Source organism: Dama dama, chromosome 28 (genome assembly GCF_033118175.1).
Source record: "Dama dama isolate Ldn47 chromosome 28, ASM3311817v1, whole genome shotgun sequence".
In the NCBI taxonomy this organism is placed as follows: Eukaryota; Metazoa; Chordata; class Mammalia; order Artiodactyla; family Cervidae; genus Dama; species Dama dama.
Window position 1 is genome coordinate 38,866,578 of NC_083708.1, and position 15,942 is coordinate 38,882,519.

Sequence of the window (15,942 nt, forward strand, 5' to 3'; positions counted from 1 at the left end):
GAAGAGAGAAAATACTCAACTGGGTTTTCCCCTGCCCTCTTGGGGCCACAGCCTCAGATCAGAGAAGAAATTTCCCTTTCCTAAGAGTTTTAGGTTCTTGCAGACTCCTGCTGTGGCTTCCACTACAGTGGGATGGCCTGGGAGTTGGGGTGCTAGAATGGAGGAACGGAAATACAAGACGAGGGGGAAATAGGGAATCCTCCTACTTTCTCTGAGCAGTAGGAGACCCTTCCCCCCTTGAACCTGAGCTAGAGGGCTTCTCTGGAGCTCTTGGTCTGTGCAGATGTCTACCTCCAGTGCGGGACCACCTTGACTGGGGGCACGAGGGGGATGCCAGAAGAAAAACAGTGATGCCCTCACTGCTGCTTCCTGGTACTTTGAATTCTGGTCTTTCCCAGCCTGCCTGCCAGTGTTTACTTTTCAGATTTCTCAAATAGCTGCTTTAGTGCGTTCTGTCCAGGTTTTATTGCTGTATTCACTGCCAGACACAGGGTGGGGGTGTGCTTACCCATGTTATCCACAACTGAAACTGAGATTTTTTTTTTAAACAAAATTTTTGCATGGGGACCTGAATTTTAAATGTGTGTAGCTGACCCTTACTCTTTCTGAAGCAGGGCCCATTCTGAGAGAAAGATCAGTTACATGAAGCTGGGGGGAGGGACACGTGAGCTGCTACCCCAGAGACTCTGAGAATCACACTTGAGTGAAGTCCTAGAAACTATGATTATCCCAGGGCATCCCAGAAAGGCAGTGGCTGGTGCTCACATGCTCCCTGTTGTGTCTGGATGACTGCTCTGCCCAGGTCCCATTCTGTGCCTCCCCTTCCCCGAACAACTCCCCCAACTCCCTTTCTCCTTCTAAAAAAGAACAATTTCCTTCAATCTTTGTTTCCTGCCTGCTAACAGATGCTGTTAATTAGCACAAAATTGCAGCAAAATTGCTAAATAAATAGATTTTGCTTGTTTTGAGTTTGTTGTTTTCCAGAAAGCTTAGGCTTTCCAACATTAACTCATTGCACGCGCTCAGCGTATTGTTTAGTTTGAGTCAAGGACTCACAACCTTGTTCTTTTCCACAGGCACAACCGTAACGCAGAAAATCAATTGTTAGCTATCTCTCACAACAGAAAATTGCTGTCTCTAAAACCTTTCAAGAGCTTATTAGCTGTGGGAATGTGAATCTGAGAATACCGAAACTTGGTAAAAATACCCCAGACACTCTACCAATTATCAGTCACAATAAAGAAACTGATCATTTAAATCACTGATCATACAGTGTCATCCCCAAAGAGCTGTAGCATTGAAACACAGAGGAATGGACCATTAGACTCTTTCTTTGGTTTTTATTTCAAAAGAAAGTAAAAAATATATATGTATGTTTGTCTAAAACTTGCTTGTACAACTGGAGGTGGCACTGTTGCTAGTTTGACACTTTCTGTGTGGCCTACGTGAGGTCATTCATGGGTGTGGGAGAAATGACTTGTGAAGAAGGAAGCTGTTATGCCAAATTTCAAGGCAAAGAAAGCTTTTGCACAAGACAGAATCGATGATTCTCTTTTCAGCTCATGGGTGGGTCTGCTTTTATATGTATATATACATTTTAATGCAACCAGTTTTGCTTGGGGCTCATGGTCTTGAAATAATATATTTCTATTATGTGCATATGTGTAGGCTGGTAGGCAAAAGAGTATTTTAAAAGATTGCTTTATTTTTTGCATTATCTTTTAATAGTGAAACCTCGGAATTCAGTTTCTTTGGCTTGAAAGAATCATTTTCCTTTTTCCAGAAACAAATTTGATGCTGAAGTCATAAATTATAAAATTATGTGAAAGCCTCACGGTTGTGCTTGTTGCAGTTTTTAGAGCCAGATACATTATCTCTGTGCACCGACTTGGGCTGACTCAGCGATCGCTTTTTACCCTTTGGGAAGAGATTCTCAGATGTCTGCAAAATAGCCCCCAAACAACATGAGTTAGCTGTGTATAGAATCCATTAACATTAAGTTAATTTTTTGGAAAATTTTTCTATATAATCAAACCATTTCCCCTCTTTAGAAGAAGCCAGTTCACTTTGCAATGCATGTGTATCTGGAGGAAGAGCCAGATAAATCCTTCACAGACAAAAGTGGGTGGGGGCTGCTTCCTTTCCTCAGAGATCTGGGTCCCTGCCTTTCCTGGGATGCTTATCTCTGTTGGAGGAGGTGCTCCTTTGTCTGAGTGGCCTCGTGGTTTATGTATGGGGCAGGACCACAGATTGCAAAGGAATTGAGCAACCCCTGGCCCCACCCCTGCAAGTGGTCAGGAGCCTGACCACTTCTCTGTGGCAACACATTGTGTAGGCTCCATTTGACACTTCGGTTCAAGCCTGTTGGGGACAGATGGATCTGCCCCAATCCCCAGTGACAATACCTCCACCACCTTCTGCTTAAGCTGCTCCTTTACTGATCTGAGGAGGAAGTGGACGCAACAGATGGGACCAGGAATCTACCTTTCCACCCCCTGGGAGTGATGGGGGTAACCTTGTCTGGTCACTTGATATTTGGAGCACATGGATAACAGTGTACTTTGGCATTTAGGGAGTTGTTTGGGGAATTGTTTCTTTTTAAAAGAAAATTTTTTTTTTTTTTTTTTTTTTTTTTGCCCTGTTGTACTAAACACCAGCCTTCAGTGTTTTAAGGTGCTCCGGGAATTCTGTGGAATTTCTTTTTTGTTGTTGTTGTTGTTGTTTTCTTTGTTTGTGGGACTGCTGAAGGACAAATATTGATGTGTGCGCTAGAGAATTAAGACAAATGATAATTGAAAGAGGTGATAAAAGCTGGTGGTTTCCTTGGGGAAATAATCACAAACTGCTGTCAGGCTGATTCCAATGAGAACATTACTTTATGTGAAATGTTTTTTAAACAGCTCAACGAAAGCATTAAGCCAGAGCACTTTTGAGGGCATCTCTCTGCTGTATATTTCTATTATATCCCCACCTGAGAACCCTCAACTTATTCACTGTTCCAGCTGTTGTGTTTAGCTTTGTCATGGTCAACACTCAGTAGAACTGAGAAATATCAGGTAGCAAGATGGATATAGCTTGTGGATTCTTAAGATAATTGTATAGTTTTATCATATTGAGTCACCTCCCCCTATAGATCCACTATTATTGATCCAGAATGTTACCTTTGTGTGTTAGCCCAGGTTATGTGCTTCTACTATGTTTAAAGTGTCTCTTTAATGAGAATTTTGGGCTTCTCACATTGGAAACTGCTTCCCATAATCTATATTTGTATTTTCTGGCATTTTTTTTGGATTGGCACTTGGATCCTTCATCTCTCTTGTAACACCATTGTGCCTATAGAGATTTCAGTCAAAGCTCTTGCAGAACTTTGTTGCATTTATTGGTTTACACAGCTATGTCCTATATTAAATTGTAACCCAGATCCTGGCACAAGGCACAAATGACCACTGAATGAGTGAATGATTCCCTGGTTAAGTCTCAATTCCTCTTTCCAAAGGATGCTGTGTGGGAGACCTTTCACTTGCCTCTCCAGGTCCACTCTCCATCTTGATCCCCTACTCCTCACCCCAGTAGGCTGACCTATGGACCAACCACAGCCTCCCACTTCTTTAGCTTCTCCTTCCATTTGACAGTTAGGGTGAGTGTGTACTTTAATAGGACTGTATGTGATCGGGTTGGCTGTATTTCTATTAAACACCTTCTCCATGCAGTTTCCCTCTTTGGGTTCCACAAATTCCCCTCCTCTCCCTGCTCCTTCCTGCTCAGGATTTGGAAGGGCTCTCTGGTGCTACCAGTCACAGTTATTGCATTACTCCTTATTGGTTTCCTAAACTCTGCCTTCATGTGAAATGCTGGGCTGGATGAAGCACAAGGTGGAATCAAGATTGCTGGGAGCAATATCAATAACCTCAGATATGCAGATGACACCACCCTTATGGCAGAAAGTGAAGAAGAACTAAAGAGCCTCTTGATGAAAGTGAAAGTAGAGAGTGGAAAAGTTGACTTAAAGCTCAACATTCAGAAAACAAAGATCATGGCATCCAGTCCCGTCACTTCATGGCAAATAGGTGGAGAAACAGTGGAAACAGTGACAGACTTTATTTTTTTGGGCTCCAAAATCACTGCAGATGGTGACTGCAGCCATGAAATAAAAAGACACTCCTTGAAAGAAAAGTTATGACCAACCTAGATAGCATATTAAAAAGCAGAGACATTACTTTGCCAACAAAGGTCCATTTAGTCAAGGCTATGATTTTTCCAGTAGCCATGTATGGATGTGAGAGTTGGAAAGCTGAGCACCGAAGAATTAATGCTTTTGAACTGTGGAATTGGAGAAGACTCTTGAGAGTCCCGTGGACTGCAAGGAGATCCAACCAGTCCATACTAAAGGAAATCAGCCCTGAATATTGATTGCAAGGACTGATGTTGAAGCTGAAACTCCAATACTTTGGCCACCTGATGCAAAGAGCTGACTCATTTGAAAAGAACCTGATGCTGGGAAAGATTGAAGGCAGGAGGAGAAGGGGACAACAGAGGATGAGATGGTTGGATGGCATCATCGACTCAATGGACGTGAGTTTGAGTAAACTCTGGGAGTTGGTGATGGACAGGGAGGCCTGGCGTGCTGTGATAATGGGGTCGCAAAGAGTTGGACACGACTGAGCGACTAAACTGAACTGAGCTGAAACTCTGCCTGCACCTTTATAAATAGTCTCTCTACTAAATTCTTCCCATAGTATCCTGCTGGGACCTGACCGACATATCCCAACTCACCCAGATGACAAAGTTCTTTGTAATCTAGATATCATAATCTGTGTGTCTTGCATTATTTCAAGTAAACACTCTCTTCTAGGATGGCCTACAATCAAATCACAGTCAGATAGAGCAGGGGTCAGCAAGCTCCAGCCTTGCAGGCCAAATCCAGCCTGCCATCTGTTTTTGTAAATGGAGTTTTATTAGAGCACAGTCCTGACCATTTGTTTATTTACTGTCTTTGGCTGCTTTTGAGCTACAACAGGCGGTGAGGAATTGCAGCAGAAACTGTATGCCTGCAAAGACTAAAATATTTGCTGTTTGACCTCTTATAGAAAAAATTTACAGATCCCTGATTTAGAGGAAAACCATAGCATGAAAACTTTATTGTTTTCATCAAAAGGCTCCTGGGTCAGGCACTGGGGTACTTGTCAGGATCCCATGAGACTAATGTGGGGAGTTTGAAACCCCAGGCCCAGACAAACTTGCAGGCAGCTTTGTGTTGCTGTGCTGATAGCAGCAGCAACCTTAGATGCAAAAGGAGTGTAACCAAGCAAAGCTAAGAGGCATTTGTACTTAAATGTGTCTGTAATTTATGATTTCGTAATTAATAATTTCCTGGAAAGAATGGCTTTCCCTAATATTTCAGCATGTCTCTATCAAGCTTATTTTGTATATATCTGTCTCCCCCACCAGACTGTGAGAGCCTCTCAGGAAGTTCCGGGTTTTATTCATATGAGTACCAACTAGTGGCTGGCACAGAGTGGCTGATGCTCAATAAATATTGTTTGACCAAATGATAATCAACAACTAATTTAAAGACGAAAAAAAGAAATGGGGGGTGGGAGTCATTAACTGGGAAGATTTATTACTTAATGTTCTCAGACTCTCCCTGGCTGGAGTCTCTGCCTCCTCAGCCTTCATAAACAAGAACAGCTATATGGAAAGCCTATTCCGCAAGAAAAGGTGCCCCTCAGGGCAGACTGACTATATATGATTTGCAGGGCTCAGCACAGAATAAAAATGTTGAGCCTCTTGTTTAAAAATTAAGAGTTTCAAGACAGTGTCAGCACTGAGACAAGCACAACCCATCTAAGAATGTACAACTTGTGTGCCTATGAAACTGGCCCTGTGCTAACGACTCCCGAGGAAGAGGCAGCCTGTGGGTGATCAGTGAGGGTTCTTTCAGCCCGGAGGACTGCAGGGTGCTCCGCCACTGTCTGTCTGGCTGCTGAGACTGTGGACTCTCGGGACTTGGTACAGTGATATGAGTCTTGTAATGCCTAACCTGGAACAATGCTTTATCACTTACATAGTGTCTGCATTTATCTCAGACCCACATGCCAGAGTGTACTGTGCTTCCCCAAGCCCACACACTTGGCTTGACATTGACTAACCAGCTTGCCCTTCATTCTTCTTGCTTTCTGTTTAACCCCAAGTCACCTAGGCCACCCCATGTAAGGGCAAATATATATATATGTACTAAAGTGCCCCGTTACCAAGGCGATGCCAAAGAATGTACAAACTACTGCACAATTGCACTCATCTCACACACTAGCAAAGTAGCGCTCAAAATTCTCCAAGCCAGGCTTCAATAGTACATGAACTGTGAACTTCCAGAAGTTCAAGCTGGATTCAGAAAAGACAGAGGAACCAGAGGTCAAATTGCCAACATCTGCTGGATCATTGAAAAGGCAAGAAAATTCCAGAAAAACATCTATTTCTGCTTTATTGACTATGCCAAAGCCTTTGACTGTGTGGATCACAACAAACTATGGAAAATTCTTCTCAAGTGATGGGAATACCAGACCACCTGACCTGCCTCCTGAGAAATCTGTATGCAGGTCAAGAAGCAACAGTTAGAACTGGACATGGAACAATGGTCTGGTTCCAAATCGGGAAAGGAGTACATCAAGGCTGTATATTGTCACCCTGCTTATTTAACTCTGTGCAGAGTACATCATGAGAAATGCTGGGCTGGATGAAGCACAAGCTGGAATCAAGATTGCTGGGAGAAATATCAATAACCTCAGATATGCAGATGATTCCACCCTTATGGCAGAAAGCAAAGAAGAACTAAAGAGCCTCTTGATGAAAGTGCAAGAGGAGAGTGGAAAAAGTTGGCTTAAAACTCAACATTCAGAAAACTAAGATCATGGCATTCAGTCCCATCTATTCATGGAAGGTAGATGGGGAAACAATGGAAACAGTGTCAGACTTTATTTTTTGGGGCTCCAAAATCACTGCAGATGGTGACTGCAGCCATGAAATTAAAAGACGATTGCTCCTTGGAAGGTAAGCTATGACCAACCTAGGCATATTGAAAATCAGAGACATTTCTTTACCAACAAAGGTCAGCCTAGTCAAAGCTATGGTTTTTCCAGTAGTCATGTATGGATGTGAGAGTTGGACTATAAAGAAAACTGAGCACCGAAGAATTGATGCTTTTGAACTGCGGTGTTGGAGAAGACTCTTGAGAGTCGCTTGGACAGCAAGGAGATCAAACCAGTCCATCCTAAAGGAACTCAGTTCTGAATATTCATTGGAAGGACTGATGCTGAAGCTGAAACTCCAATACTTTGGCCACCTGATGGGAAGGACTGACTCACTGGAAAAGACCCTGATTCTGGGAAAAACTGAAGGCAGGAGGAGAAGGGGGCAACAGAGGATGAAATGGTTGGATGGCATCACCGACACGATGGACATGAGTTTGTTTGAGCAAGCTCTGGGAGTTGGTGATGGACAGGGAAGCCTGGTGTGCTGCAGTCCATGGGGTCACAAAGAGTCTGACATGACTGAGCCGCTGAACTGAACTGAACAGAAAGTGCCCCAGTACTAGTCTGTTTAGATGTTTCTTTTTGGGTGACAGACATAATACCTGTCTTAGTCTCCTCTGGCTGCAGTCACAAAATACTACGGACTGGGTGGCTTATAAGCAACAGAAATTTATTGCTCACAGTTCTGAAGGCTGGATGTTCAAGATTAGTGTGCCAGCATGGTTGGGTCCTGGTGAAGGTCCTCTTCTGGGCTGCAGATGGCTGCCTTCTTGCTGTGTCCTCACATGCTGGTAGGGTCCCAGGAGCTCGAACACTAATCCTATTCATGAAAGCCCCACCCTCATGATATAAGCACCTCCCAAAGTCCCACCTCCTAATATCATCATATTGGGCATTAGGATTTCAACATAGGAATTTTGGGGGCAGGGACACACATTCAGACCATTGCAATATCTGACTGGAGAACAATGTGTGTACATGATCCTTGTTTTGTCCCCAGAACCCTTCCTGCAAAGCTGTTAAAATGGGCTCCTGAACCACACTTTATGATGAGGAAGGGGGCAGGGGAGGGTTGTGTACATGAATGATCCCCAGAACCCTCCCCTGCCCCCTTCCTCACCATAAAATGGGGTTTAGGAGCCCATCCGAACCACTTTGCAGGAAGCTCTGTGCCAAGACTCCCAAAGTCTTTCCTCACATGAGATGTTCACCCTGCCAACTGCTGGGGCTTCTCCTTGCCCAGGCTCCTGCCCTTCCCCATCCTACACCCTGCACCATACTCTGCCCTTGGGATCACAGGAGTCTCCTGGAGGTTTCCAGGTGGTGACTACTACAGGTGGGGAACTTGAGTTCTAGAAAGGATTTCATGACTAGAGCTTCCCCAGTTGGAGGTATCCCCAGTTTTGACTCTTCTAGATCACCACTACTTTCCTCCAACCCTTCATCTACTCTACCCTTGCCACAAAAGGAGGCTTAGGGTTCTGATCACTCTGCTCCTGGGAGCTCCTTGCGTCTTCTGCTGAAAGCTAGAGGTTGTCTTGCAGTGCTAGAAGGCCATCATTGCCAACCCTGGTGGTGCAAGCTCCAAGGTCTTTTGGCAGGTGCATGGTGCAGACGACAGGGGTACTGACGTCTGGAATACCCAGTGGTCCCCCTTTTCCTCCCCTGCATTTCCCTCTGCTAGAAGCAGGGGGTACCCAAGCACCCTGAGGATTGAGGCATTATGGTGTCATGACAACAAAACTGGGCCTTAGGAGGCACCTATTTCTGAAGCTGTAACCCATAGACTGTGGAGGTTTTTTCACAATGGGAAGAAGCTCCGGGTAATACAAAGCTGCAGTTTTGTATCAGAGAACCTGATGGGGTCAAGTGGAGTTTGCCTTTGATCAGAAGCTCAAGACAGACATCCCATCTGGCTTTTGCAGTCTCCTGTTTAAGCTGGTAGCTGGGCTTTCTCAGGCCTCATTTGTCTCCCTGTGACTCATGTGGCCTTCGTGATAGCAGCCCCAAACCACCTCCCTGCTGCTCAAGAGCAGCAGTGTTTGTTTTGCAGGAGGCAAACAGTCTTACCTCCGTGATACTCTGCAACCCTTCCCGCACCCCACCCCAGCCTCCTGATCCTTTTCACACTAACCTATGTTTTCTCCTCTCAGGGTCCCCGGTGGCAAATAGACCTCCAGCCTTGGGCAGGCCCTGCTCGCTCCCTGGATGAAGAAGCCTTGAGGTTCCTGAGATACATCAGCACCATTCAGGTTGTGTTTCAAGCACAAGTGGGTTTGGAAACTAAAAGTTGCCAGTTGCCCCCTTTAAAGGATTTGGCAATAAGAGTCTGGGAAGTTTCTCAGTGCCTCCTGATAGATGCTTGATAGGGACAGTTTCTGAGGCCTTACTGCTTAAATATATCCACTCACCGAGAGGCAGATAATAGGTGCCTTCCATCTGCTTTGGCATCTTATCCCTTCCAGGAGTATCGTCACCCCGAGATGTTTTAATGATTCATCGCAATGTGTTTTAAAGATCCACTTTAGAAAATTGCTTTGGGAAACCATTTGAAGTGACAGATTCTTGCCCTTGAGTAGGCAGTCCAGTGTCTCACAAAACCATCATCTGGAGATTCAAGTCCCAATTTGGAGAAATCTGCCTTTTTACTTTTCTGCCACAGAAGGTTGGCAGACAGAGACGCGTTAGGCCTGAGAGCCAAGGAGACTTCGCAGGCAGTCAGAAGAGAGGCTAATGAATCCGAAGGCTCTCTGTTCCTAGGGCCCTTTAAATCATTACTGAGCACCGCCTTCATTAGTGACTTAACGCATTGTGGCAGCTCCTGCCCGGCGCCCCGAGCGGGCAGAGACCCTTCATTAAGGAGAGTCTATGACTCTTGACACATTAATCAGGAGGTTCCATTCTCAAGTAGCCTGATCCTGAGGAAAGAGAGATGGAAAAGGAAATCAAGGCCTGAGGGAAACTTCACCCTGGACTGAGAGTGCTAGTAAATTAAGAACTCAGACCGCCTGTGAAGCTGCAGCCCCAGAAGCTGCATTGTAGAGCTGGTATGGTACTGAGGGGTCCCCGGGCCTTTTGATCTCCCTTCAGCCCACTGGCTCTTGACATCCCACTCTCTCTGCCCAACTGGCAGCCAAGCCTATTTTTCATCCATGGAGGAACATATATTTCTGGAATTTTAGAAGGCTAATTTAGGGGTAAAAAAAAAAAAATTCATTTCTCATATGATGCAGTCAGACAACCAGAGATTTCAATACTTGTCACCTAGACATGGAAGTAAAAGCTTGTTGAATTCATCATGAGTAATGGGATGATAAATTGGTCCCTGCGCTTTACATAATTTCATCTTATTTTGCTGCTGCAAATTAATTTGGTGGACTTACACTGACTTAATTAAAATACTGAAGTTTTAATTTTATAGTTTGGTTTTACATAAAGAATAAGAAACTAGACCTCTTAACTGTGACTTGAAGAAGCCCTTAAAAGCCCCAGAGAAAGGTGTTAAAAATATGAGTTGAATTTGAGAATGGTGGGCTTAACCCCCTGCCCCTCCCCCCACAAAAATTGACCATGTGAAAGCCTCGAAATTCCATTCTATATGTATTTCAGGTTAATGTTCTGTAACTTATAAAAGGCATATTAACTTAGAAGAAGCTCTTGAGGCGTGAAAGCATTATTTCAAGTCCCTCTTCAAGTTTTCCCATGAATTATGGACTGAGAGGGAAAGATTCTTTTAAAAAAAGCATCCCCAAAAAAACAAAAAAGAAAAAAAAAAAGCATCCTGTGATGTGGTCTGATGTTGTGATCCTGGGCAATTTATTTTGCTTGTCTGGTCTGACTGTTCTGATCTTGGAAAGGAAGAGATTGTATCAAATTCTAAGGTCCCTCCCAGCTCCTTGAGCTTTTACCATAAGACTGGTATAGAATTGTTATTAACCAAGTATTACTGAGCACCCACTCTGTGCCAGAAATGTAGGCCTTGGGAATAGTCTCTGCCTTCAAGTGGCTAACAAACTAGTTGGGAAGGTAGATAAATGGACATATAATTATTATTCACCTTGAGGAGTATAGTAATAGAGATTTCGTTGTTGAAGCTCACTAGAAGGTTTTGCATCCTCTAGAAGGCACTAGATAAAGTTCCAGACCTCACAATGGTTTTGAAATCAGAGGTCATTTTACCAGCTAAAGTCCTGTGCTTTTGTGTGCTTCTGAGTCACTGGCCCAGGAGCTGGGAGCTCATCAGAGATGACACTAACTGGTTTAATTGGAATCCTACTAACCAGTGCTCCCTCCCCTTTTCTCTGTTCTGCAGAGCTTTTCAGCTGTGTTGGAAGCTTGTGCCTCTTTTAGAACTCATCTCGACAATGAAAGCCTACAAAACTGGCAGAATATTAGAATCCCTATTACCTAAAATTTTCACAGTTAGCAGTAGTGAGTCATAATGGGCAAGCAAAAAAAAACCCAAAAAACAATAAACCAAAAAAACCTCTGTAGATACTTGAGCAAATTCCACTTCCATCCTCTTATGCTGGTTTATATATATATATATATAAAATATATTTCCCTCAAATCCATATTCAGGCTTGTACAGCAAAACCTAGCATTTGATATGTTCATCATTAATTTATTCATTCATCAATTCAGCAGACATTTGTTGAGTACTTACTCTGAGGAAGATATGGTGTTAGGCACTGGCTGGGATGTCAAACTTGAATTAAATACCCCCACACATTGGCAAACAGCTAGGGAGCAAGAGAGCTGTTGTTCTTTACCAGAGTGGACAGATAGGTAGGTAAGCTTCCCCAGGCCCAGGGAGCTTGGAAACAGGAGCACAGAGCATGGGACAGTGTGACATTAGACTGTGGGGGGGAAGGTGCCCGTGGACTTGTGATTGTGGTGACCTTAAAGGTGTGGTTGGGGACCTGCATTTTTTAATGAAACACCAAAGGATATGGTTGGTTAGAGTGGGCAGAATATCAAGTTCAGTTTTAGTAGGTATTGTTTTCTAGTGTGAAAGGCTGTGATTGCATCTCTGAGTTCTGGCATAGATGATCTGCTGCTAACAAGAAATGGTTAAATCATAAACCCAGTGCTCTGTTCTAAAGGAAAGCTCCAGATTCAGCTTTTTATGGCAACCCCCAAACCATATGCCTTCAGGAAGCATGGCTTGCAGTACAAAATTAATATAAGCAACAGTTGCTGTTTTAAAAAGAAAAAATACATTTTAAAGTCAGCCTATCTATCTATCTAATCATCTACTCATCTAACTGTTTCTAAGAATGACATAAGAACCTACGGCTCTGGACATTCAGATTTTGCACATTTATTAATAAAAGAATGGTTTCTATTATATTTACTGCTGCATACACACACACACACACACATTCACACTCACACAAATTTGGATAAGAGCAACAAAAATACAACTCTTTCCTTGATATTTTACCTTTCAAAATAATGTATTACTTTAACATGCAATTTGATTATTGAAGTGATTCTTGCCAACGTACGCAAAATTTAAGGGCTCCTTTTGCCAGATTCTGGTTATGGGTTGGCAGAAATGCTATTCAGGCTTTTGGGATACAAAATGAAACGAAAATAAATTAGATCTCTTCAACTTAAATTAACTAAAAGGCATTTCAGGAAACACTTTTTTTTCCTTGCAATCTGTTTTCCTTTGTCCAGGTTTAATTCTCTTTATTTGGCTAAAATTACAAGGGGAATTGGAGGGAAGAAAAAAAAACCCCATATTTACCTAAATTAGAGCTTAACTAGGAGTTACTGCCCTCATTGGTTTTGCTTGCAAGCGACTTCACTGAAGCCCTGGCCATAAATCTCAACAAGAAAGTTTGAAAAATCAATATTTAATTAGTTTTTAGGAGCTGAATTTTACTGAGTACTCCTAGTTGTTTTCAAAAGCTAATGTCTATAAATGAGATGATTAATTAACGGTTAAAATGGAAAAAAAACAATGAAAGCAAAAACAACGCCCAGTTGTGGATGTGACTGGTGATGGAAGTAAAGTCCGATGCTGTAAAGAACAATAGTGCATAGGAACCTGGAATGTTAGGTCCCTGAAACTAGGTAAATTAGAAGTGGCCAAACAGGAGATGGCAAGAGTGAGCATCGACATTTTAGGAATCAGTGAACTAAAATGGACTGGAATGAGCAAATTTAATTCAGATGACCATTATTTCATACTGTGGGCAAGAATCCCTTAGAAGAAATGGAGTAGCCCTCATAGTCAACAAAAGAGTCCAAAATGCAGTACTTGGGTGCAATCTCAAAAAATACAGAATAATCTCTGTTCATTTCCAAGGCAAACCATTCAATATCATAGTAATCCAAGTCTAAGCCCCAACCAGTAATGCTGAAGAAGCTGAAGTTGAATGGTTCTATGAAGACCTACAAGACCTTCTAGAACTAACACCCAAAAAAGATGTCCTTTTCATCATAGGGGACTGGAATGTAAAAGTAGGAAGTTAAGAGTATGGAGGCAATTTTGGCTTTGGAGTATAAAAAGAAGCAGGGCAAAGGCTAACAGAATTTTGCCAAAAGAATGCACTGGTCATAGCAAACACCCTCTTCTAACAACACAAGAGAAGACTTTACACATGGACATCACCAGATGGTCAACACTGAAATCAGATTGATTACATTCTTTGCAGCCAAAGATGTAGAAGCTTTATACAATCAGCAAAAACAAGACCGGGAGCTGACTGTGGCTCAGATCATGAACTCCTTATTGCAAAATTCAGGCTTAAATTGAAGAAAGTAGGGAAAATCACTAGAGCATTCTGGTATGACCTAAATCAAATCCCGTATGATTATACAGTGTAAGTGATAAACAGATTCAAGGGATTAGATCTGATAGACAGAGTGCCTGAAGAACTACAAATGGAGGTTCATAACATTGTACAGGAGGCAGTGATCAAGACCATCCCCAGGAAAAAGAAATGCAAAAAGGCAAAATGGTTGTCTGAGGAGGCCTTACAAATAGCTGAGAAAAGAAGAGAAGTTAAAGGCAAAGGAGAAAAGGAAAGATATACTCATTTGAATGCAGAGTTCCAAAGAATAGCAAGGAGAGATGAGAAAGCCTTCCTCAGTGATCAGTGCAAAGAAATAGAGGAAAACAATAGAATGGGAAACACTAGAGATCTCTCCAAGAAACTTAGAAATACCAAGGGAACATTTCATGCAAAGATGAGCACAATAAAGGTCAGAAATGGTATGGACCTAACAGAAGCTTAAGATATTAAGAAGAGGTGGCAAGAATACACAGAAGAATTATACAAAAAAAAAAAAAAAATTTTAATGACCCAGATAACCATGATGGTGTGATCACTCACCTAGAGCCAGACATCCTGGAATGCAAAGTCAAGTAGGCCTTACGAAGCATCACTATGAACAAAGCTAGTGGAGGTGATGGAATTCCAGTTCAGCTATTTCAAATCCTAAAGGATGATGCTGTGAAAGTGCTGCACTCTATATGCCAGCAAATTTGGAAAACTCAGCAGTGGCCACAGGACTGGAAAAGATCAGTTTTCATTCCAATCCCAAAGAAAGGCAATGACAAAGAATGTTCAAACTGCCACACAATTGCACTCATTTCATACACTAGCAAAGTAATGCTCAAAATTCTCCAAGCCAGGCTTCAACAGTATGTGAACCATGAAATTCCAGATGTTTAAGCTAGATTTCGGAAAGTCAGAGGAACCAGAGATCAAATTGCCAACATCTGTTGGATCATTGAAAAAGCAAGCGAGTTCCAGAAAAACATATACTTCTGCTTTATTAACTATGCCAAAGCCTTTGACTGTATGGATCACAACAAACTGTGGAAAATTCTTCAAGAGATGGGAATACTAGATCATCTTACCTGCCTCCTGAGAAACCTGTATGCAGGTCAAGAAGCAATAGTTAGAAGCAGTCATGGAACAACAGATTGGTTCCAAATCGGGAAAGGAGTACATCAAGGCTGTATATTGTCACCCAGCTTATTTAACTTCTATGCAGAGTACATCATGTGAAATGCTGGGCTGGATGAAGCACAAGCTGGAATCAAGAGTGCTGGGAGAAATATTAATAACCTCAGATATGCAGATGACACCACCCTTATGGCCAAAAGCGAAGAAGAACTAAAGAGCTTCTTGATGAAAGTGAAAGAGGAGAGTGAGGAAGCTGGCTTACATCCAGTCCCATCACTTCATGGCAAATATGGGGAAACATGGAAACAGTGACAGACTTTATTTTTTTGGACTCCAAAATCACTGCAGACAGTGACTGCAGCCATGAAATTAAAAGACACTTGCTCTTTGGAAGAAAAGCTATGACCAACCTGGACAGCATATTAAAAAGCAGAGACATTACTTTGTCCACAAAGGTTTGTCTAGTCAAAGCTATGGTTTTTCCAGTGGTCATGTATGGATGTGAGAGTTGGACTATAAAGATAGTTGAGTGCCAAGGAATGGATGCTTTTGAACTGTGGTATAGGAGAGGACTCTTGAGAGTCCCTTGGACTGCAAAGAGATCAAACCAGTCAATCCTAAAGGAAATCAGTCCTGAATATTCATTGGAAAGACTGATGCTGAAGCTGAAATTCCAGCTTTGGCCACCTGATGCAAAGAATTGATTCATTAGAAAAGACCCTGATGCTGGGGAAAATTGAAGGTAGGAGGAGAAGGGGACGACAGGATGAGATGGTTGGATGACATCACCGACTCAATGGAGATGAGTTTGAGTAAACTCTGGGAGTTGGTGATGGACAGGGAGGCCTGGCGTGCTGTGGTCCAGGGGGTCACGAAGAGTCGGACATGACTGAGTGACTGAAATGAACTGAAAATGGAAAAACTTCTGTGTTATATGTTTGCGCTAGGAAAGAAAAGTGGAACAATAACAAATACTGAATGGAAAA

The 15,942-nt window shown here is 42.7% G+C and overlaps 1 protein-coding gene across 1 annotated transcript in view; it reads left to right on the forward strand.

The window, feature by feature from the left end:
* METTL24 (methyltransferase like 24) overlaps positions 1–15,942 on the forward strand; it is a 118,314-nt gene that overhangs the window by 27,170 nt on the left and 75,202 nt on the right. The window contains exon 2 of the mRNA XM_061131723.1: positions 9,182–9,280. Within this exon, the coding sequence (XP_060987706.1) occupies positions 9,182–9,280 (99 nt within the window). The remainder of the gene's footprint in view (positions 1–9,181; positions 9,281–15,942) is intronic.